At 39.5% G+C, this 24596-nt stretch overlaps 1 protein-coding gene across 27 annotated transcripts in view; it reads right to left on the bottom strand.

Annotated features, from left to right (window-relative positions):
* Window positions 1-24596, bottom strand: part of MAGI1 (membrane associated guanylate kinase, WW and PDZ domain containing 1) — a 356106-nt gene that overhangs the window by 174477 nt on the left and 157033 nt on the right. For all 27 annotated transcript variants that reach the window (XM_069811929.1, XM_069811927.1, XM_069811928.1 and 24 more), the window contains exon 2: window positions 427-543. In XM_069811929.1, the coding sequence (XP_069668030.1) occupies window positions 427-543 (117 nt within the window). The remainder of the gene's footprint in view (window positions 1-426; window positions 544-24596) is intronic.

Here is a 24596-nt window from a genome sequence, read left to right as displayed (position 1 = left end):
CTAAGGAAATAAAAATAAAAGCAGGTTTTTTTATTCATAAGTTTCAAACCAGTAGAAGAACATTCACCATAATTATGTTAATGAAGACTATTTCTAAGGCAAGCACTCACTTCATGGCTGGTTTTTCAAGGGTTTTCCCTCCAAAGCAACCTTCACAGGCTTGCATCAAACTATCAACTGTTTCAAAAAGGTAATCAAAAAAGCAGAGCTCAGGGATGAACTGTTCTCCTTTTCATCCCTACCTGAACCCTATCTGCTGCCACACATGGAAGTCTGCCCAAGCTGAAAACTGAGTCTCCTCCAGAGCTGTGCACACCACCACGTGAAGGCTGCGTCAAAAAAAAAAAAAAAAAAAAAAAAAAAAAAAAAAAAAAAAAAAAAAAATCTACTACATGTAATCCACCAGGTCAATGTTTTGTTACTTACAAGGCACAGCATGGCGATAAAGGTTATCTCTAATAGTCTGCTGCAGATCGTGATCCGGTGATCCTTTCTGAAACCTCTGGTTGAGATAATGTCTCAGGTCTTTGTTCAGTCTGCTTCCTGCAAAGAAAAAACAGCCATTTATTTATTTCTAAATGCACACAATTAACATTTCCAATTCAGGCAAATGTTAGACTTCTATTCAGAGTCCCCTAAATTATGGCATGCTGACTTTACGAGCGGAGGCTCATCTTCCTCTACAAATGGCTAATTACCAAAAATAACTCGCTGTAAACAAGAGGTCTCTCTTGTCTCATAATGCATCTTTCTTCCTGTGGTGTTAAACAGATCATCATTCCCTTTTATCACTTATTTGTCTGAGCAAACGGAGAAAGACAGATGATGTGAAAAAGAAGAAAAATAATAAAGGTAGAGTATTGCTTTTGCAACTCATTGGAGGGTGACCTGGGCAGACAGACAGAAGGCAAAGGATGCTCCCATTGGAGGTACTAATATAGCTGAACATGGCACAAAATCAAACAAGTGCTATACTTTCACTGGTATCTACCTCGGCGCAAAGCAGGAGTTAGAAAAGAATTGATTGAAGGAGTTAAGAGCACCCAAAGTCCTTAAAAACAACAGAATAATATCCAACACTTTTCACTTAAATCTGTTTATGTCCCCATTCAGTTTTGAATACTTTCAGAAGTGTGTGAGAATAAAGATAAATGAGTTGGAAACAAAACAACAACAAACAAACAAAGAACAACAACAAAAAATCTAAACAAAGAAAAAGAAACGTAGTTGTTAATGAACATTGCTAGTTGCTAAACACCAAAGCCTTTCTTGTAGCAGAACATGAACTGGAGCAACTTAATGAAGTCTTTTCCCAGAAATGAATTATTTTCAAGTTTGGAATAACATTGACATTAATTTGACTGAAGAGCAAAAACAACCCAAGAACATACAGCAAACAGGGATAGAAACTCTTCTGTTCTAAAAAGAAAAGAAAAAAAAAAAACCACTGGAAAAGCCTCAGAGAAACACAACCAGGATGATCAAAGTCTGGAGGAGCTGCCATACAAGGACCAAGAGAGCAGGCTGGGATGCTGCAGCCTGTTGCAGACATCGGTCTCCGACTGGCTGCTCCCTGCCTCTCCCAACACAAGGACGAGGAGACAAAAGCTAACGGGAGCTTGGTTCAGAACAATGCAACAGTGGCAGTAGTTCACACAGGTTGTGGCAGGTCTCCTTGCTGGAGAACACTGTGGCTGCAAGAAGCTTATTGAGGAGCTTCAAGGGGAAACTGGAAAAACATTTGGAAGACAGAGGCACTGGGGGTTGCAAAAGAGGGTGTAGCAAATCCCTTGAGCTGAACATGAACTGCTGGTGGCTGGGAGACCTGGGAAAAGAAGTGGGGGAATATCAAGTATCTTGCTCTTTTCCTTTCCTTTACTAGGCATCTTATTTATGGCCACAGCTTGAGCCAGAATGCTGGGCTACATGGACCTTGGGCTGAACCGCTGTAGCTGTTTCTATGGTCTTTTATAATTTGCATTATGAATTTTTGGATTGTGAATATGTAAAGCAGAGATTATCTCAATACTTGTTGACACATCACAGTTGCAAATTCCTGGCTAGAGCCTCTAGGAATCACTGCAGAGCAAATCAAGAATAATAATACTGCAATGGATTGCAGTTGGACAGTGCGTCTGGGAGGCAGCAGTGGTACCAGGCAAATGAGAAAAAGAGTGCAGACTGTTAAATGACCATGGGCAGGAACAGCCTATCTGCATAATGCAGTCCTGCAACATTTTAATGGAAACGTTAGTTTAAAAAAACAAAGCTAAACACAAAAAACCCCTAGACTGAAATACTAAGTGAAATTCTAAAAAATAAATAGGTGATCTGTATTTAGGTTCTCCAGCTTTTTTTTTTTTTTTTTTAATTAAATTTCTTACTGAAGAAAGGAAGGCTTAGGCAGCAGGCCCAGCTATTAAAAGAAGGAAAACTTTTAAAGACCAAGATGCTCATTACAGAAATGGCTCAAACAACAAAACTGAAATTAAGGCAGATAAAACTGGCTCAACACACTTCCCTGAGTTACCCCAGCAACACTCCTCACTCCAAGAGCGGATTATCAACCCATTTTCTAACAAATGTTCTCCAGTTATTATACTATAGAAATGGTTTCCCACATAGGAGGCACTTGGAGGGCTTGACAGACCTGTGGGCTACAGTTTTCCAATATCAGAGCTGACCTTCCAAACTCCAGATGTTTGATTTCATACTACATCATTTTATTCCAGTCCTCCAGAGGGAGACTGGGCACAAAAAAAGAGCACCTGCTGAAATAATAAAGCATTTCTTTATCTTTTAACTAAACAGTCTGTATTTTTCTTTGCACAACAGATAGTAAGACAAGGTGGTTTCTCATAGCAAAAAGAACAAACATGACAAGCAGTTTGGACACAATGCTTATTCCAGTGAAGAAATTTAGTGCACTCAACTGCATGTATCATACAACGTAGGCTTTCTCCTGAAATACTGTCTGATTCATGATTCAATGATTTATGTCTCAATAATGTCTAGAGGTGAAAAAGCTCTGCTGAGCTAGGGCTTGTTTGACCACAGAAAATATGCAATTTACTGATGATATCTGCTTTTAGCTTCCCTCTGTGCCCATTCCATCTAGCATCTCAGTCTACTACAGCCCCCACTGGAAAGTTTGGTTATTTGGTTTATGCAGTAGCTGGGATTTCCCAGCTGAGTCACTGATGCACTAGCCAAGATGGCAGTTACAAAAATAGGGGCTATAGCAATACTTACACTCACATCATTGTCCCCTCAGGGACCTCACAGTGATGCTCATTTCTATTACATTTATTTTAAACGGGGAGGAAAAAAAGGGGGGAGGGGGAGAGCTTTCAAAGCCACATTTTTTTTGCTAAATTCTAGAAAATTCTTCATGGAAATAAAGGTTTCTTGCAGCCCTGGCGGTCTTGGCTCAGCAGCCACTGAGACCACAGCTGTAGACAAAAGCAGGCTCACCCCATGCTACTCACTCCAAAGCAGGGAAGAAGAAAATGAGCTAACAGAGAAACTAACTCCATGTAGAAAGCTCCCAAAAGGACCCACCCTGGAACATGTTGGACTCTACCATTTGAAATATTTCACTCCACTCTGATTTTCTTTTCCAAAAATCTCCTCAGGCTTGAGAGGACGCGTGCTTGATATTGGCATTACTTAGTGGATTCTAGTGCTAGATGCAAGTTCATAAACTCTAATAAATTCTTTTTGAGGCCAAAATGTATGCATCAGCAATTCCTGAGAATCTGAAATACATGCCAGTGACATTACAGCAATGTCCTGTGTGCAAATGGTAGTAGTAAAATTCTTTCTGATCCTCAGGGGCACCCCTTCCTTGTGCATGCTCCCTCTGAAAACAAGTCTCACCCTCTGACTGGCTTCTGTTGCTACACCAACCAGCACCAGGCTGGGTGGAAGGGCAGGTACCCACATCCACCTGATTTTATGCAAAAGTCTTCCCTTTGTAGAGTGCTCAAGAAAATACCTGGCTCCAGTTTCCTTAGAGATGAGCTGTGTTAACTAGAAGTGTACCACTACCCTTCAAAATACTCCTCTGTTCTCAAGGAGATTGGAACTTACATTTCCTCTTTTGAAATCCTTTCTTTTCTTCTCTGCTAAAAGCATGTAAAGAGATCCGATGGTGATAATAGCGGAGGAACAAAAGATGCAACCCAGAAACAGCAGTTTCCAAAACAGAGGATATAGGTCTTAAGAGGGAGTGCTCAGCTCTTCCTTCCTGCTGGCCAGGATATGTTGGAAATGCATTTATTTGCACACAGAAAAATCACCTTGTTATTTCTGTAATCAAAATTAGGCTGATATATCCAGCTTTAGAAAATCAGACATTAAAAAAAAACTGCAAAAAAGAAATTCTTCTCTACTAAACTCACCAAAATTTGTATTTTAAAGTTTTAGAAGGAAAACACATTCAAAGATTGCTTTTTGTTGTTGCAACAGTTTCCTCGGTTTTTTTCCCCCGCTCAACAAAACCAATGCCTTTCTTTATGTGAAGATAGTCAGAGAACCAACTTTCCACTGCTGCTCTCCCCACAGTACTACTCCAAATCTGAGATGTTTTCATCTTACTATCTGAATCCTTCTGTACCTTTGAACGAAACAAAGAGTAACTCACTGAATGGCTGGTTTTCTCAATTATTCTTAATTATTATACTGCATTTTAGAGTACGTCAATTGTCTTCCCAAACGATTACATCATAACAACAATATTTTAGTAGCAAGAACAAACCCCGAGAGGAAAACAAAACATTTGGGGGGGGGGGGAATTACTGACATAGTTTTCTGAGAAACAATAAACCGTGCTTGTCAATTTTGTGTAGATAAATACGTAACCTAGATGTTTTTGTGAGTAATGAAAAATATTCACTGTTTCTAAACGCACTTCTTTCAAACCCACAACCCTGTCACACATTTGTCCTCCAACAGTTACCTAATATTAAAGTCACTAGAGAAACTATGCTTTGAATTATGCTCTGACGCTTATTGCTACAATTTCCAGTTTCTGCAGGAAGAAAGCTGCATACAAGATCATCTAACGCTGTCTTTGCTGCATAAAAACATCCATCTCTTTGAGAGCACTATCACCAGTGAGCAGCAGTGCAGTCCTGGGGGGCTGAAAGCCTCTTGCCTTATTAACAAACGGGCTTCCAATAAGGAGAGCAGACTGCATAAATGACCAAGCAAAATCTGATATTTTTTTTCCAACAAAAAGCTGAGCATGAACATCACAGGGCTGACAGCACCTTCCTGCCAGCTGGTAGATAGTCCATGCCAGCACTGTGCAATATGTATCTTCTGAAGATGTATTTTGAACTCATGTTTTATGCATTTGGAAGCTATCATTTTATAGTTTATGTTTATATTAATTACTGCAGCTGTTTTATCCCATTTATGTTTTGAGATGGTCCTAGATAATCCTGACAAATAGCTATACTCTGACAGAGCCTATAGATGCTTGTGCAAAAGATGGGTCAGGGTCAGGCCTAGGACACAGTGGTCTCTGACTTATTACACTCCTATAAGCAGGTTTACACTAGTATATATTTTTGCTTTACCCTTCTTTGGGAAGGCTACCAATTGCTACATTCACAGTGACTGATAGCATCTGAACTGGAAAAATCCATTTTCCATTCCTGAGCTGCAGCAGAATCCCCGTTCCCTTGTTGGGATCTCCGTTTAAAGGCGCCTTTAGCAGAGGGATTCTCTGTGGGCAGACAAAGACCATTTCAAAACAACAAGGCCATGAAGCAATGAAAGGTTAAAGGCCTTGCTAAAGGGATAAAAGTGCAATAGAGTCATCTGGATTAAGACTCTCTCGCCGCCCTGATGTCTACATTGAGAGGAAAGGATTCAGTTTTTTAAAGACACAAAGATTGCACATGTTGGATTTGCAGTATAAACCCCTGATTATAACATACTGTCTTTCATCTGAAGATCTCTATCTGAAGGTATTTAACAAACATTAATAAGTTATCACGGTTGACAGGGGTTTATTTCTGTGCTACAAAACGCAGAACTGCAGATAAGGGGGCAGGGGGGGACCAACAACAAAAACCCAAAACAAAACACACAAAACCCCCTCAAAACCCCACACTATTTTAGAGGCATGAGAAGAGAACCTGCAGCTCAGATTTTCTAAACCAGCGAGGGGACTTGCCATCTCAGTTGACTGGATTTACAGACTGGGTGACTTCAGTTCTGCTCCTTTCTCCAAGGCTGCTGCTCTACCCAGCAGACAGGACTCAACACAAATTCATCTATAATTAGAGCCAAAATAGCTCCCCTTAATTATAAAGGGTATTAACTTAAGCTGGTTATAAACCCATCAGCTCCCTTAAAAAAACAAACAAACCACCACCTAGTTTTTTTAAAAGAAATGTTAAAATATTAATAAAGTAACTAAAGACAACTTCTCTATCTGTTGTTAAATTCTTACTAAAAAGTGGGGTGTAGACAGGGCTCCGGGGAAGCAGAAGCCACTTCTTAAAACTTTTCCATACAGCACTTGGCACAAGAGTAGTGCCAGGGCATCACCGCTGTGTCTTACTAATACTTGCAATGGATTTTCCTCAAGTCCTCGCGTAAAGGTGGCCCTGATACTCACACATATATTTTGTTAATGTCTCAAGAGATTCATATTCTATTTCTGGATCAATTAATGTAATAATTTTCATGGCAGGGTCCAGTAGGCAGCAGCCCATCTTCGAAGACAAAATGAAGGCTGAGTGGATTTTTATCATTTAACAAGACTGTGCTGGTAACCACATCATCATCAAATATTCCTAATCCCAGCAGTTGTTACACAAATGATAATAGTTTGTGCTATATCATTTCATTCTGTCCCATCCTTGTCTTCCAGCTGCTGTCCAAAAGTGATTATAAATAATGGGGCTATAAAAGCCATTCAATAATTAGAAGATTCATTGGCCATATGCCAGCAGTGACAAAAGAGAGTGATTTATGTAAGATGAGTCTGTCACATCTGCCAGATCGCAGTTTCATTACGCCTGTGGCTTTAAGGTCACAGTTTAACACTGTTCCAACAGCCATTTGTCAAGGCAGTGCTGGGAAGAAGAGGTGAAATACATCATGGTTTTGTTTGCTTTCTTGTTTTAACTACTAAGTAAATAAGTAAATAAAGTCCAGTACCTACATTTGCTATGTCATGTCTCATGTGAGGTCAAAGACACAAGAATATATATATATATATAGTAAGACAGAAAACATTCATCATGGTTGGCCAGAGTTCAAATAAGATCACAAAGCAAAAACATCCAGTTTAAAAGCCCTTAAGTATTCACGTGGCTTCTTAAATTCAATATAATCTAAGCGTGTTCTCTATCTTCCAGCCACCCACGAAATGAAGGCACCTTATAAGCCCCCAACATGTTGGTAAATTAATTGCTACCACATTTTCCTAACACAAGTAAACTTAAAAACCTTTTATGGCTCGGTGTACTAAAAAGATATTTAAACATTGCCATGGGAGTTCAGCTTAACAATTAACATGGCTCAGCAGACACCTGATTTGATTCCAATTCTATTTCCTTCTCTTTATTCCTCTATTAAAAACAAACAAACAAAAACCACCAATGAACTTTTATTGCTGGGTACAAACCAGTCCCATAAAGTCCAGATGTTTGGATGTTCCCCATAAATGCTTCAATAGCCTCATCTGTTATTGTCAACAATTGCTTCCATACCAATTTGGACAGTCTCTATTGACAAAATCTATTGGTCTGAGGGTACAAACTGGATCTTTGTTGGAAATGCTACATCCAGCCCCAATCAGTGTATTACTTTAATTTGTACCAGCCTGCTATATCCAGACTCTAGGTAGATGAACTGCTCAGATCAGAGCCTACACATTTCCATTATTCTAACAAATCCATACCACAATCAAAGCAAAATGACTGCCCATCCTTTATCTACCTTCCTGAAGTAAAACATAAAATACTTTCCAATTTTTATGCTTTAAAACCCGCTCAGAACAACAAAGCCACATCCATTGCAAAATCCTTCCAGTGGAAGGAAATTATGATAAGCTGGAGGGTTATGCTATAAAGTATTGCACAAAGTTACAGGATGAACTACCTCCACAGCAATAAAACTCAACTTTGATGGAGCATGGTTAAGACTTCAGCAGCAGCCTAGCTGCTGAATCTGCAGAGAACACTTCAGTGAAGCTAGTAATTCCTGTCTGGAGAATGAATAACACTTGTTACTTTATTACTAACAGAACTTCTTAAAATATTATTTTAGGTGTAAGTTGTGAATCTGAAGGAGACTTATTCACTCAAAACTTTCAGGTCATGTTCAGAATCAGGAGCAGCAAGAGCTTTCTTGGCACAGTACCTTCTGGTATCGCTCTCAATCTCCATGGGTGAATGAACCAGCACTGAAGTGGTAATTCAGCATTTGCTGCTACAAAAATGCACTTAACAGATCATAAATCCCCAGTGAAACTATTCTATGAGCACCTAACCTAATCTACTGTATTCACAGGGTGCTCCACCTTATTTTCTGTGCATTAATAGTGATTCATATTTCTACTGTAAATTTAAACAAATAGTCTTTCAGCTGAGAAGTGCCAAAAAAACCACAGCGTTCAAGCTTGGAGGTTGAAAAGCAAAAATATTATCATTTATATACCAGGCCTGAAAATTTTGAACGCTTGTGTATTTGACACTTCTGTTGCCCCTAGCTGAATTCAGATCAGCAATACCAGAAAATGCAGCAAAAAGCCCAGCCTTTCTCCCCCTTTGGCCTTTTCAAGCTTCTGGTCCCCTCAAGTTTCAGCCTTAAATTTCTTGAACTCCTGACGAAGAAACCTTCCTTCACCCTCCAACATCTTTGCAGCCTAGGACAACCCTGACCGCAGGGAGAGAGAGGCCATGCAGCCACGATGGCATCCCAAGAAGGGGAGCATGGTCTGTCATGGATGGTGACTGCAGGAAAGCTATTGATTACTATCACATCCTAGACGTAGTTTGACAGCAGGATGTCCTATAGGTCTGGCTAACATTGACAATGCTCTCAAAGAACAAGAAAAAATGGAGAAAGTAAGTCTCACTACATCATTGCAGGCAAATACATCCTGAAGTTTTAAGCCACTACAATATTAAAACACTTGCCAATTCAAGCACTCTTTTTGTGGGGATTCAAAGGAGAGCTTGGATAGGCATAGTTCAGTCATGAGAGAGCTACTGCAGGAATGACGGGAGAAATCAGATCTTTCTACATCAAGAAAGAACTATTTCATTATTGTCTTTCCCAATTTGAATTTTTTAAGAGCATAGACTGCATCTACAGTCCTGGATCCCTTCTGCGTCTGAGCAGAGCAAGCGTCCACAGTGTTGACGGGTGACACAAATTGCTGGGGGTTGCTAAAGCTGTGTCCACACGAGGGAAAAACCTGATTCTGTTGATCTTTGCCACAGCTTTGCTGCAGGCTGCAGCAGGTTTCCATGCAGAGGGATCCCACCTTAAAGTAAAGGCATGAGGAAGAGTATGAGGACATTTTCTGCTCCTCTCTTCTTAAAGCATGTGATATCTTTTGTGTCCCTACAGACCCTATAGCACCATGACGCTGAATAAAGCATGGCATTTCTCTAGAGAAAGTGGCAACTGTACCTGCCCCAGGAAAGTCTAGGAGGAGGCAAAATCTAATGCATGTGAAGCAAAAATAGGCTAACTTAAAACATGCAGCTCAAACAACAAGAAGATATGATAAACAGAGGAGAGAAAAGAAAGGTCAGCATTAACTGTATTAACAACTGTTGGCCATAGATACCTCTAAAACACATTTGAACTGGTCAGGCACAGAGCTTCAGAAACATGGCTTTACTGCATCCATATAGGTGCTGGCAGATGCAGAGCCAGCCAGGGTGCTTCTTGGCTATAGCACAGTTAATCATGAACCCAACTAACTAAAAGCTGGCGATTAACCGCTACTACTCTGCTATTGACTCATAGGAGTCCTCTTTTCTTTCCTCATGCTATTTTCAAGACATGCTGCAAGCTGCCTGCTCTTGCCTCAGGTTTTTGTTTTGCTTTTTCACTTTGAAGATTCCACAGACACACAAGAAGGAGAGAGCCCAGACTCTCAGGTGGTCTCTGGAAATGACAGTAGAGAGCAAGGTAAGCCAAGGGGAGAGAAGGGACCTGTTGGGATCACAAATACAGAATATTTTCCTACTAAAATGAAAATTTTCCAAAATAAACCATGATACTGCTTAATAGCCACACGCACTATAAGGTTTTCACAGGAAACCTCGGAGAGGTAGGTGTGCAAAGAACAAAGTAACACAACATCCTCTAGACTTGTTTTCAGTGAAATCTGGATTAGCATCACACTGAATAATTTAGACAGTTCGGTGGCCAGATCAGTGTTGAACTAGAGGCTTAAGTTAACTGGCTGACAATCAAGCGGTAACATTAAAGTCATGTCCTCTTGGCGGTGACCTTAAACCAAGTGCCCAGAGCAAAGCATGAGCTCTGCAAAACCTTCCAGAAAGCCAGACCCAGAGGTGAACTTAGGGAAGCAGAGACATTTCTCCAAGGAAGGCATTTTGTCTTGCACACAAAGACACTGCTGTGTTGGGGCTTTTCGCACTGCGTATTCCAGCAAGGAAGAGCAATGAGGAGTACGAAGCGGTCATTAGTGGCAAGAATCGTTGATGTTGCCACGTAGGCTTTAAAAAAAAAAAAGGAAAGAAAAGAAAAAACCTCCTACACATCCGAAGTGAATGCAGAATGAAATCATTGTAAGAGTGGCATGGGATGCAGTCTCTTTCCATGAGCGGCTCTGAAAGATTCAGGCTGAGTGGCTCACGCCCCGTCTGCGCTAAGCGTTTCCATCAATGAACACAGAGCGGGCTACGTGAGCAACCCAACCTTCCGGTAATACTTCATCAGGAAAGCAGTCTGCATGGGAGCCACATAACAGCATTTGTCACTGACACCTACTCTATAAAACTATGTTGCGTGAAGCAACCTGGATAAGGGAGCGTTGTTTCTTTTCCTTTGCTCTGACTCAAAGCTGCCAGCAAGCCTTTCCTTTTCTGGGATGCAAGGAGGGCTTACGAGAGGCAGCAGAAGCAGGGCAGTGGGTGATGAAGAAAGTCTAGATAGAATAGTAAGAACAGGAAAATCAAGATGAAAAGCACTTACAGTCTTTCACTCAAAGGCAACGACCCGTTTCTGGAAATTAGATGCATATCTCTGTATGTCTCCTGAAAGGAGTTACCATATGTTCTAAAAGTAGGATACAGTATTTGAGCTGTAAAAGCCAAATCAGCTTGAGAAACAGACGGCATTACAATGCTTTAGCAGAACAAGCCCCACATAACAATATGCCAACAATCTCGTTTCCTAGAATGGCACTAGGAAAATATTTGCAAAATCTGAAACCCATTCCCCAAATACAGCATTTAATTCTTCCAGAAAAATGGAAAAAAGTGACACATATGCCAGTATTGGGGAATTCTGAGTAGCTATTCATATTCTTTGATTTTTTGCTTGCTCTTCTCTGTAACTTAAGCATGGGTAGTGGGTTTTGGTGCTTTTTTTAAACTTGACCTCAAACTCCTTCAGCAGTCAAGCTTGTTCTTCCTTGATTGCTGGAGGGACAAACTCCCATTGCCCAGCCAGGTCACCTCTGAATACTAATCACAGCATTATAGTTTTTCACTCTGCCCTTACTGGCTCCCGGGCATATGTCAATATTAACAGCCTGATTTCCAGAGGTATTGAATACATAAAATCTAATGCTGAGAACCTGTGATGGTCAGGCCATAAACACACACTAAATGCAGACATTGTCAGAACACTACAATTTTTTTTTGCTGCTTATTTAATTATTTTTTTCCTCACAAGTATCTCTATCAGATAGAAAAAGTTTGCCTTCTTGGAAGAAACCCCCTAAAAATCGTACGATGCGTCAGTTTGAAGCTCTGTCCAAAGCACGTGCCAACTGACAGTCCATTTTCTTGTACGGCTGGATGATGCACACTCAGGTGCACCAGTATCTTATCAAAGATTTTTTTTTTCTTCTCTCTAATATATTCATTTACAGAGCACTACAGGTTAATTTTCCAACCTGTTCTAGCAATTTCCCAGAAACAAGATTTGCCACGAAACAAAACCAGAAAAAAGACTTGCTGTAGTCTCGCCATAGCAAGTAAAGGTCCTATTTGTACTACATTATTTTCAAAGAGCACAAAACTAAGCTTAACCTGAGATGGACCTGCTTTTTTTTTTTTAAATATATAATCAAACATTTGTGGACATACAGAAGACACACCAAACCACTTACAGTACATAAAGAAAGCACACAGGCAACAACGCTTTGTGATTTAGAAAGTCAGGCTCTCAAAGCTGAAAATAATTATGAGCTAAATCTGTTGGGGAAAAAACATTTAAACTGAAAAATGTGTGTAACAGTTGGGAGCTGTTGAAGCACACTTTACAAGAGGCACAAGAAGCCACAAAAATTGAGTAAGAAGGTCACACTGGTTAAAAAACCAACCTGGGTTATAGGGAAAGTGACTGCAGCTTTTTTTAATTTCATGTTGCAGACAAAGGGAAAACAAGATCTAAGAAACTGGACTAGCTCTAGTTAGTTGTTCTAACTGCAAATATTTTTGGTTTATTTTTAATCTACTATTGGAAGTGTGCTCTGATAGTTGGAGGATATTCTCCATCCCTGGAAAATGTTACATCAAGATTGAATGTTTTTCTTGAAAAAACATGTTCAAGTTTAAAGAGAAATCGATTCAAACTAGTTCCATAATGTCCGGAGCTATTACCTGAAAATCTAATTTAGAAAGACAGTGCTGAACAGGCAGGTAAAAGATCTGGAAGAATGGGAGATCCAATAGCAATTTAAAAGAGTTCAGAGTAAAATGATGCAATGAGCTACATCTTTTCAATTCCTCAGTTGACCAAGAACCTATGCAAGTTCAGGAAACCTCACTGGTAAAAGGAAAGCGTTAATGTGCCAGTCCTGTTGTAAAAGCGATTCAATACACAGCATTGTGGGCCTGCCTTTTGTGCAGGAAATGGAAATGAAATTCTAAAATAAGATTTTAAAGCACTGACAGAATAAATGAGTTGGCTGAGGCAAGCAAGAACTACGGCAGGCCAGTTTGTTATGAGTTTTAATAAAGTACTACCATATCTTATTGGCAAAACTCAAACGGTCAGCTAAAGTAAAGTGAACAAGGGCAACATTGCTGTTAGGTATTCCACATACAGTCATGTAAAACAAAAATGTTCTGATTCTCAGGACTGTCTCTTCCATGTAGAGCAACCCTTTCTCTTCTGTAACCTCCATGTTAAAGGCCAGTCAATGACAGGAGCTAAAAACATAGAAAAAAACTCACATTCAAAAACAAAACCCAAATGAACTTGAATAGCTTTGGTCTCCAACATAAATTTAATACCTCATATAAAGCGAGTTTGGCAATAAAAAAAATAATAATGTACATGAAAAAGCTTACTAGACTCTGTAACAAACATCTTGTTTGCCTCGGCCACAAGGTCTTGTTTTCCTAATGTGTTTAGGAGTGCCTGTATCATGTTTCTGTCACCCTAACTTTTCCCCCCAAGAAACAAATATGAATATTACAGATGGTAAAAACCACATTTTCTCAAACAGGAAATAAATGTTTATATGTGGCATATAGCAAAATATATATTTCCACAGACAATAGCTACAAGATTTAGATTTATTAGTGCAGGGCAGGAATTTTTAATGGAAAACACATTTTGGGGGATAAGAATTTTAATTACAAAGAAACAGCATACAAATGGCTCCTTTAAATTTAAAGCAGAGGAGTTCTGTGACAGAATCAAAAGGACATGGTCTCTTTTGGTGAAAAATAGAATATCGGAATAAAGAGAGAAAAGCTCGACTCCAGTGTACAGTGGGTTAGACATTTTCCATGGAATGCTTTTGATCACAAAATGGCATTTGTCAAAATGAAGACATTCTGCAGGAACATGACATTTCTGCAGAAATCAGACATAGCTCTGATGGTGTCTTTTCACATCACGCCTTAGCTTGCCGGGTTACCCCGATCCTGGCCACTGGTTCCTAAGTTTCCAAGCTCAGTCCGGTCAAGCCCTTCTGCCCACGTGCCTTATATCTCTCCCCTTCTTACAATCCTTAGAAAATTCATACTGCACAAATAAGAATTAACACACTAATCTGAAAGCAGTGGCTTATGAAAGACTACCAATACCCAGGTCAGATCGTAGAATCATAGAATGGTTTGGGTTGGAAGGGACCCTAAAGATTATCTAGTTCCAACTTCCCTGCCACGGACAGGGACAGCTTCAGCTAGATCTTCACAACGCAAACAAAAAGGGAGCCAAAGCACCAGTTCAGTTCTGAAAACACCCAAAATTGGCACCTCCAGAACGACGTTTCACAGATTCTGGTTTGGTAGGAAAGGAAATATAGGCTTTTTTGGCAAGTGAGGCCTCTCTTGTGTGAGCACATCTACTTAGCTTCAGGCATCTCACACTAAAAACAATTAACTGGAAAATACAAAAGTGGTCAAAATAACAGTTTCCCAGAATTCAAAGTGGAAAGAAACACTGGTTTCATTCCCACTAGGTTACTGTTTCCAGTGGCAGTCTTGGTGGCTTTCTCATATACCCACAATGAATGGCTTTTGTGAAAGATTAACAGGAAAAGCAGAGACAAAATGTTTAATCAGGCTTTGCTGCTGGTTTTGGCTTCATGGGATTTTTCCCGTTTTGCAGGATGCAAGTAGACCTGACCATGCTTTTTGCCCATTTTTGCCCGGTAAGTGTCAGCTCTCCAGACTTACACGGTCCTAACCAATTTGCAATTCTGCCAGGAAATCTGCGTGCTCAAGCATCAGCTTTACTATCATTGCCATTAAAGCCAACAGCCACTTTATTTTTTAAATTATTTTGATAAGTGTTCTGATGACCCAACTAAAGACAACAAAAGATGCAATAGAAAGCAATAAAGATCACCATTAAGTGTCTAAATACTAATTCTTCCTCCTTAACTTTTTATTATTATTTTGGAGAGCTCTCCTTGTACTGTCTCAGTTGATTTGCTAACAAACATTTTTCAGTCCCACTTAATCAAATGCATTTGGATGGAGGTCTCTTACACTGATTCTGAATCTGAAAGCTCTAATCAGCTTAGCCTCAAATTCATTTTACGTTTCTCTTGCTTTTGGGAGCACACAGTCAAATCTCTAGAAGTCCTGCAAAGTTGAAAGACTTTTTAAGCAACACAGGTACACTGGAGCCCCTTGTAGTCCTATCTACTACTGGAGAAAAAAAATATTTTGGAGAAGTCTAAAATGGTTTAGCAAGAGATGCAAGGAAGCACAGTATTGGCCTTGTATTTCTGGTGAGTGAATGTCACTGTGGTTTCTGCACCTATGTTACTTTGGAAAGCTGTACCTCCACTCATTAAGTCATTGGGAGTTTTTCTGCTGACTTAAAAGGACTTTGGGTCAGGACCTCTCAGCTTGGCAAGAAAAGGTGTCAAGACAAATAGCAAGCAAAAGGAATAGCTATTTATCAAAGGAGCAATCCAGAATAATGCAGTGTTCCCACTTGAACACAGTCCTGCTTTTAGAGCCTGAATCAGGGTAGATGAACAAAGGAGGAACCTTAGAAGACGGGGAGGGGTTGAATAAAATCAGTTTTGAGCATAATGCACAACAGGCATCCAGGAACCACAGATGAACAGTTCACACTGGGAACCCAAAATCCTAAGTCTCCTCCAGACAAGAGCTGCACTATTGTCCGCAGCTTCGTGCCAGGCACCCTCCCCTGCTAACAACGCCCGCGGTGAGGCCCTCGGTTTCCTAGAAATAAACTCTGCTTCTGTTTCTGAGCGAGTCCAGCCAGGCTGGCCTGGTAAACCTACTGCCTTTGACATGCTGTGTTTTTGCACACTTCTATCCTGGGAGTTTTAAAATTATATGCCTAAATAATAATTCATTGGTCTAATTTTACATTTCTTTGGTTTTGGGCTTTCCTTTAAGACACAGCCTGTTTGATTGTTAAGCTTTTAAAAGAAGCTTAGGAGTCTGGCCCTTTCGTGATACAATGCGCCCCTGTTGCTGCCTTTCCACTTCTGCCCAGACCCAGAAGTTTCATTCAAACAAAGTACATCCAAAGTTGCTATATTAACACCATGTGCACACAAGCCTACACTGCCAGCACATAAGTGGTGGATGCGTCTACACAGGCTGACAATTGATTTACTCCTAACTTGCAACCCTTTCCAAAGAAACTAGACCTCCTAGCAATCAATGAGAAAATAACCTTGTTAGCAAATAAGCCAAGGTTCTTTTAAATTAATCAGTTCTTTTTCATCCAAACAGTACAGATAATGAAAGAGATGATGACATTTTACATGACCTATAAATAGTAGAGTTTCTATTTTAGGCTCTCCTTCGTAAGGGTGCCAGGATGATTATGTTTTGTTTACTGGACAGAATAATCTCTTAATTGTTAAGCCTTGAATGCAGTTTTATACAGTATAAAATTTTATCTTCTATTGTCTTAATTATCATCTGGAGGGTTGAAACATGAGACGATGGCACAGAACAAAATGAATATTAATGTGTTCTCTCTGCAATTTAAAGAGAAAGGACTTGGAGCTCTCTTTTGCTCATGTGCTTAACATGCCGCATCAGACTAGTGAATTATACCCCATTTAGCTGTTACTGTTTCTCCGAGTAGCATGAAGGCAACAGACATCAAGCTTTTGCAGACTCCCTGCATTTCCAGTGTTCAAATACGCAACCTTTTCCTCTTATTTCCTTTTATGTCATATGCTAAAAAGTTTTAAAATGTCTCCTGCTTAGAATGGTGTGCAAGGCTACACCACTGTTTTTAAAGCTCTTTATAAGATGCCTTTATCACCTACAGCATGTTCTCATGTCAATGTGAAGGCGCAGGCAGCAGGAGCCTGCCTTTTCTCTCATTTAACTCATCTGCATCCTAATAGCTAGTGAATTCAGTGTCTGGAAGAAAAAGGTGCATGTATCCTGGGAGGAGGTGGGGAAAAAGAGAAAGTCTCATATGGTGAACAGTGCACAATGACATTAGTGGGTTTTCTACCTTCCTAGGGAAAATCAAAGGGAGCTTAGTGTGCTGATTTTTAATTAAAACAACCATAATGCACAGCCTGACCAGTTCAGAGTGTTTCAAAAGTATCAATAGGGATTGAAAAAGACAGCGTTTACATGTAATGCTACATCATTTAATTCTTTCGCAGCTTCATCCTGCTGTATCAATGCCAACCTTTCCAGGTCCAAAAAAGGGAAGAACTGAAAGGTTTATTTCTCCCTTTTTTTGAAGAAGAGGAATTGGGTTGGGTTTTGTGTCAGGGGCTTTTTCAGCTCTATACACAGTGTTAGAAATTTAAAATAATTAACAAAAATCAAGAGAGAGAAATATCAATTAGTAGAAAGTTGGTTTCTAATTTTGAACCAATATGACAGTCAAGCTATACTGACAAAAAAAATCTGTATTTCAGGGAGAGAAATTTAAGTTGCCTGAAAACATAGAAACAAAGAGTTTGCATGGCTTATCAAGATAATTCCTTTTTAATTTAGTTTTGATGCAAAAGGAAAAATAGCTGCACTAAGGCATATATGCCTCTGGCATCCTGCACCCACTGAGAAAGTAAAGCAAGTGTCTCAGGTTTTACTTGGCTCTAGCGGACTCCAGGGGTAATTGCAAACACAGCAATGACAATATAACAGATCCTTTTCCCCGTATGCTGTTCCATGTCATGACTATTTTAAGGCCAAGCTTGTGTGCACCTAAACAACAACTGCATCATAGGTTTTTCTCCTTGGGGTTCTTTTTGTTTGTTTTTACCACCCTGCAAAATCACCAAAATGCATAATTCTGCTTTAGCAGCGCCAAATTCAATCAAGTGGATTGACTTTATGCCCACCTAAGCAGTGTTCAGAATATGAAAACATTCATCATCAAGGTGTTTCTGTTGCAAGCCCAGATTCACTGAAGGACAAGACAAAATGAAGACAGCACTGTACACGCATCGTGTCACCATTAGGATTATCCACCTGGGGTAGGAACACTCACTCTCTGAAAGCTAGCACATTCCCTAAAGCCAAGGAGCCACAGCCTCATCCGACCCATAGACTACTCTCCAATATACTCACCGTGTAGAATTACAGAGATTAAAAAGGTAAGAAGTAGGTTTTAAAGGTATTAAAAGTTTGAGGAAACCACTCCAATAAACCACAGAAGAGTGTGAATTAGGTGCTAATAATCACCACCACTCCAGTCAAACCCAACAGGAGGCAAGTGGATGGGATCTGAGGCTCTTCCCAGCTCCAGTTTAGGGTGGGGGCGAGGTTGCTGGGGGTTTGCAATGATCTGTCCCTGAACCAGCCACCCCCATGACACCAGCACTCACTCGGGGGGAGCAGAGCCCTGAGCCTTTCCTTCCATGGCCAGCAGCTCCTCTGGAAAACTCCACACTATCTTAAAACTTCAGGTCACCAGGACCTGTGCAAGTGCTTATATACAAAAGTCCTCCTACTATATTTCCAAATTGTTTAAACATACAACAGCATGTGCAAAAACATGAGTATCTTCTGCTTATTGGATGACATAGGACGTTCCCACCTAAGCAGCTACAAATAATGATCAATACCTCTTTACATGCAATGCCACTTGCTATAATCAAAGGATAAAGCCACTCAAAAACATCCATCTAAAATTAAAAAAAAGAAAAAAGACAAAAAAAGAATGGAATTAACAGCCAAACAAAATACAGTTAAGAATGCAGTTAAGCTCACTGAGGTAAACAGAGAGCAAAACATATCTGATAAATGATCAAATTATACTGTCTAACAGATTAGTGTCTACTGAACAGAAGGGCTGAAGAACACAAACACTCCAGTGTGATAGCTATAAATCAGAGTTTAATGAAATGATAAGCTATTTATGCAAAGCATTCATGGCTACGGCAATTCATTTGCACAAAGTGAAAACAGGGTAGAAATTTGTCAAAATGCAAATACAACAGTGACCTATTGACACAGGGTCAAAATGGAAAGGGGAGAATCAAGTTCAGGACACAAGGGCTACAATTACTGTAGGGTTCTTATAACAACATTTCTCTCTTCACATTGTGGTTTTCCATCAAAAGGTAGATCTAAAGGAACCCATTAGCACAAAGAAAAATGAATCAGACATTATTGAAAAGGAAGGGAGAAATATGCATCTTATAATTTGAATCAAGATTTCCTGCCAGAGAATGCCTTTATCTTTCCAGGCAAAGCAGCAAAGTGATTTTAAAGGAGAATTTAATTGAGAAATACAGCACACAAAAGGGCTGCTTATATGCCTACCTCAGTGGAAGATACAGAGTGGAAGTAAGTCCTCTGGACAAAAATGAGTATTGCACATCAAACAGTGTTGCCAAGTGCCACTGCTCATTTATGAAATATCATGTTTAAATCTGTTTCTAAGGAAAGTCATACTGCTTCCCCAACAAAAAAAAGTTACTTTTAAGTTGCTACAGTTATGATACACTAAACATAAATATATCTATGCCAAAGCAAAAGGAAGTACTTGTATTTCATTTTGAAAGTCACTGATCTGGTTAAGACATAGGTATTTTGACCACCAGCTTTCATTTTGAAAGGATTTGAGCAGCTTTACTGTCCAGCAGCCATGAATAATTCTGCACTTGAATACTTTTTATAGAAGTACACGAAGCAGAGCACCACTGCAACACACAAAGCAAAGGCCATTATTCTCACTTGCTTTATTACATGGGCAAATTAATGCAAGCTAAACAAAGTGTACGCTTCTCTCAACCCATCTAACTGACTTTTTCTTTTGCTATATATGTATATATACACACATATAGTTTTTTTTCTGAAACATTTCAGTTTCTATAAGCAACACAACAAATTGTTTTGATCTTCTTATGAACAGAAGACAAATGGATTAGGTGTGCTCCCTGTGCCCAATAGCATACATGCAATAGAAGCTTCTGAACACTTCTGTATCCCTTCAACAACTTGTTTCAATAAAAATTCACCTTTCACTTCAGCCTGATTGCTTTAAGAAAAACCTGTTCAATGCTGCAAGCAATAGAGCTCATACAACAGAAAGAATTGGTAATATCCGTAGAAGGTTGACTTGACTTGGATGATAACAAAGAGCTAACCTGGGACTGTTAAATGCACACATGCAAACATACACAAAACTATTAACTCATTTATTTAGAATCATGTTTTGTTCCCTCATTAAAGAACATAAAATGGGCAAGAGGACTACAGGTGTTCAAGGGGAAGCCAGAAAAAGATACCTGACAGGTTTCAGTTCAATTCTTCTATCAGCTATTCCAGGAACTTATTAATGTCAAAGGAGTTATGTCTGCATAAGCTAGAGAAGAGTCAGAGCAACAATGTAAGCTGCCTGCAGTAAAGACAGCAGCCTGCTGTAGTTGTCAGCGCAAGGACATCATACGTCTCTGGATGGTGTCTTCTACAACTTTCTCCTCATAATTTGCCACAATGGCTTTTCTCCTTTTTTGCATTTTACAGCTTGAAACTCTATAAAGCTTGCCAACTCTATCTTGGTTTTTCCTTCCTGGTAAATCATTAGAAATGACTGAAATAGTTCTGTGCAAATGAACTCACTGCCATCCCTTCAGCTCCCATTAAATGCCATTCTGGGTAGTACGTGCCCTGAAAATGAAAATCATACCCAACACCTTCCTCCTCCAAGTCTTTCACCTAACCAAAGCAGCAGGCTTGATAATAAGCAAATTCCTGATTTCACAATGGATTCTCAATTAAATATCACAGGAAACATTTTTGCAGTTATACTTCAAATATGGTATGTGTCACAATGTTGTGGGGGAACTGAAAAGAGAAAAGATGAAAACAGCATGGCTTGTCATCACTTCCATAATTTCATTGAGAAAATATTTCAGAAGTATAAAACGGAATGGTTGGGGGTTTAGGAATAGGAGGTTCTTTTTATTCAGTATCTACAGTTTGGACCGAGCAGAGTGGCAAGAAATGCTAGTGGATGAACTCCTTAACTACACTGAGGTCCTTCAGTGGTTCAAGTTCCTTTAGCCTGCTGCTTTTCAGAAAACTCCAGACTACCAAGTGAGTGACTGCTATTCTTATGGACCATCCTGGGACCGCAAGGTCTCCTTTTACTGGTATCTTCAAACGTCATGTTCCTCTTGCTAATGCATGATAAAACAATCCACAACTCAAAAAATAGTTCTTGCTGTTTAAGTACACAGTGACCACAGAAATAAATGACAAAAGGTGTGAGAGAGATACAAGTATATGATGGTGAGGACAGACAATCTTTAAATAGAAAGGATGTGCTTTTTTTAACTACTCCCCCCCCCCCTTTTCTTTTTTCTCTTTTCTGCTTTTTTTTGTCTGAAAGAGACTGGATATTTTTCAAATACCCCAAACTAAGTTATCCCACTTTTCAACTTACTGTGCCTTTCTTTTCTTTATCAAACCCTCTTGTCTGCTCAGATGAGAAGTTCAATGAACTACCAGACATCTTTCAATCTTTCATGCAGTACCAAGCACCCTGAGCCTCATATGATACCACTAGCAATATCCACAATACAAACATACAGATATATGCGTGCTACATGCACGCAGTTACACCCTTTTCTTCTACTTGAGGATACAAACTTATCTGGGGGACAGATTTCTATTTGTTCTAACTTCTCCAAGACATAATCAGACATTTCAGGAATAACAAGGATATTGAGAAACCCAAATAACCACTGCCGTGCATCCTCATGTGACTGAGCAGAAACAGTTTAATTATTCCATTACAGGCCAGTACCAGACCCAATAGCCTGTTTGCTTTGCTATACAGAACCTAAAATAACCACAAAGAAAAGCAAATGTCAAGAGTTACTGTTATTACCATATGTAAAGTGCAGAACAAAATTATTTCCCATCAGTTCTGCTATGAAGAGAGCATGATTCTAGGATTATAGCTTTTGTGCTAAATAGCATCACTGAAATTAAAGGCAATTCAAAATAGAACTATCTAATAAAAATAATGAAGAGAAAGCAAAAAAAGTCTGCTGTAGCAACACAAAACAGCAGACTGTACAAACGGGCTGAGGCACAAAAGGAGAACATGCTCCAGTCTTAATGTTGGAGAAGATGGTTAAAATGGCTGAAAAGCTTATATCCTCTTCATTGTAACTTACTCAAGATCCAAGAACATGTTGAGTTCCTTATTAGCTGCAGTAAAAATGCTGCTAATAAAAGGATACAGAAAATTACTAACAGGAGTTAGAAACTTTTTTCACATTGTAGAATTCTCAAGTCACATCTGTTATTTCACTGATCAACAAAAACCCCACAACACCACTATGTTAAGCTCCCATTTCTTTAATATAGATCCGTGTATTTCTTAACATATACTGTGGTTATAAACTGTTATGCAGTCATATCTGTAATGTACATTGTGGACATTAATGCAATGTATTCTTACATGTAGGGCAGGGAAGTACTCATCATTTTACGCATGAAAAATTTTGATTCAGAAGGACATGTGGAATGCATGCAGACAGAAGAGGAGGAGAAAATAGCCCACTCGAGGCCACTCGATTGCCTGACCCAAGTGCTCTTACCACACTTGGCCTTGGAAGAGATGTTGCAGAGAGCAGCAGGGCTACCAGTGGTCGTAGAGAGCACTCAGTTAGGAACCGTTGGGGGCACAGATCAGTTCTAAAACATTTTGTGAGCACATTCTTCCGTTTCGATTCCATCCTCTCCGTGTGGTTTTATCACACAGCACTATAATGATTCATTATGCTATAAATTATTTCAAGACCAAAGACTAGGACTGTGCATTGAAATGCACAGGGCAACCATGAAAATCTCAAAATCTGTCAACAAATGAAGCTCATTTGGAAGAAATTGAATACAAAGGGCAGCTATGAAACCACACAGTGTAGAGCAGCAGGGAATTGGTGCTATGGCATGAACTTGAAAGTAACTGTCAATTTAGCATTTCTCATGATTGAAAACCATACAAACCCAGGGGTCTTGAGGCCAAACAGAGCAGTCTGCCTGGGACAGGAATCCAACTCGACCACATTGTTAGCAGGTTCAGTCTGCAGCTAACTGGGAAAATGTTCAGAGAGGCACCGGCACTCTGTGTCTAGTAGGGGAAGGGAATTAATTAAGATACAGATTACGTCTTCTCTTTTTCACACAACCCCAGGTTTTGCTTGGCTAGATAGCTAGCTAAAGAAAAGAAACCAGTGGCAAAGTCAAAAACTAGAAAATTCATCTTCCTAAGTGGAGCATACTAAAACCAGGCATTAAAATTGTCAATTTTTCCCCTCTACATGACCAGGAAGGAATGACTCTCCATCTGCCTCCACGATTAAGAGGGGATGATGGCACCATCCAGAAAATACAGATACATTCATTGCTATTGTAAAGTCAGTATTTCTGCCCATTTATCTTTCTTACCACACAGGTGTGAAGTTCTAGGTGGTTCAGCTGCCTTCTTTGGTCACCCAAAAACTTACAAGAGTTATCAAGAAGTTGTATTTAATACACTGGCACTGCTATACTGCTGTTAACCTAATTGATTGTGTAAGTCTACATTATCTGAACATAAACTAGCAGAAATGCATGGCATTTTTAAAGAAAAGCCATCTGTCCCGTCTCCTTTGCTAGAACAAATTCGACCACTTCTCAAAGTAACAACAGGCCAAGACAAATCCAAACTCTTTGAAGATATTGATTCATAGCCTACTGCCTCAAGGACTCTTTTACTTGTAACAACCCTCAATAAAACTTGCACCAATTTTTTTTTTCTGTAATGCACTTGTCAACTTCTGGATTGCAAATGCTCGGTTTCCCACATTTTATTCACTTTATTGTAGGCAAGGGGCTTTGTCCTACTGAAGCACGGCTGGGAATGCTTTGGTTGTCATTCTAATTCACTACCAGTTGCAAGAGGAGAACCGCTGTTTTTCAAAAACAAAAGGTAAAAAATACTTTATAGTTTCCGGGTAAGCAGGTTAAAGTTAGACTATAAAAGTTTTACTGCAATAACATCCATTTACACTAGCAAAAATACCACAGATTCTAATCTAGGCCGACATTACACATGCACGGGTATTCTATTTAATATTCTTTTCATGGCACTTCTAAGTACATTTGATCTCTTTGATAGCATCTTTGCAATATTTTTTCGTTAGAGTCATTATCTTAAAATCTTTTAATTTTTGTTTTAATACACATAAACTTACTGTGAAGCCGACTTAAACACTGCTAAAGCCACTTGGAACAAGGAACTCAAATGTACTAATCTCCACAAATTCTACCTTCTGAATACAACTTTTTGAATTGCAGATTGGGTGAAAAAAATATGACTAGGAGCACATAGGTACTCCTGGTCAGTGACAGAAAGTTACTTTTTGCCTTCCATAGTAAAGATTTCACCTTAAACAAGCAACAGGAATCTTCAGTCTGCATTAAATAATTAGG

This window comes from Haliaeetus albicilla, chromosome 24 (genome assembly GCF_947461875.1).
Source record: "Haliaeetus albicilla chromosome 24, bHalAlb1.1, whole genome shotgun sequence".
NCBI classification, from domain to species: Eukaryota; Metazoa; Chordata; class Aves; order Accipitriformes; family Accipitridae; genus Haliaeetus; species Haliaeetus albicilla.
Note: the sequence above shows the minus strand (reverse complement) of the source record. Positions and strands in the feature narration are given on the sequence as shown.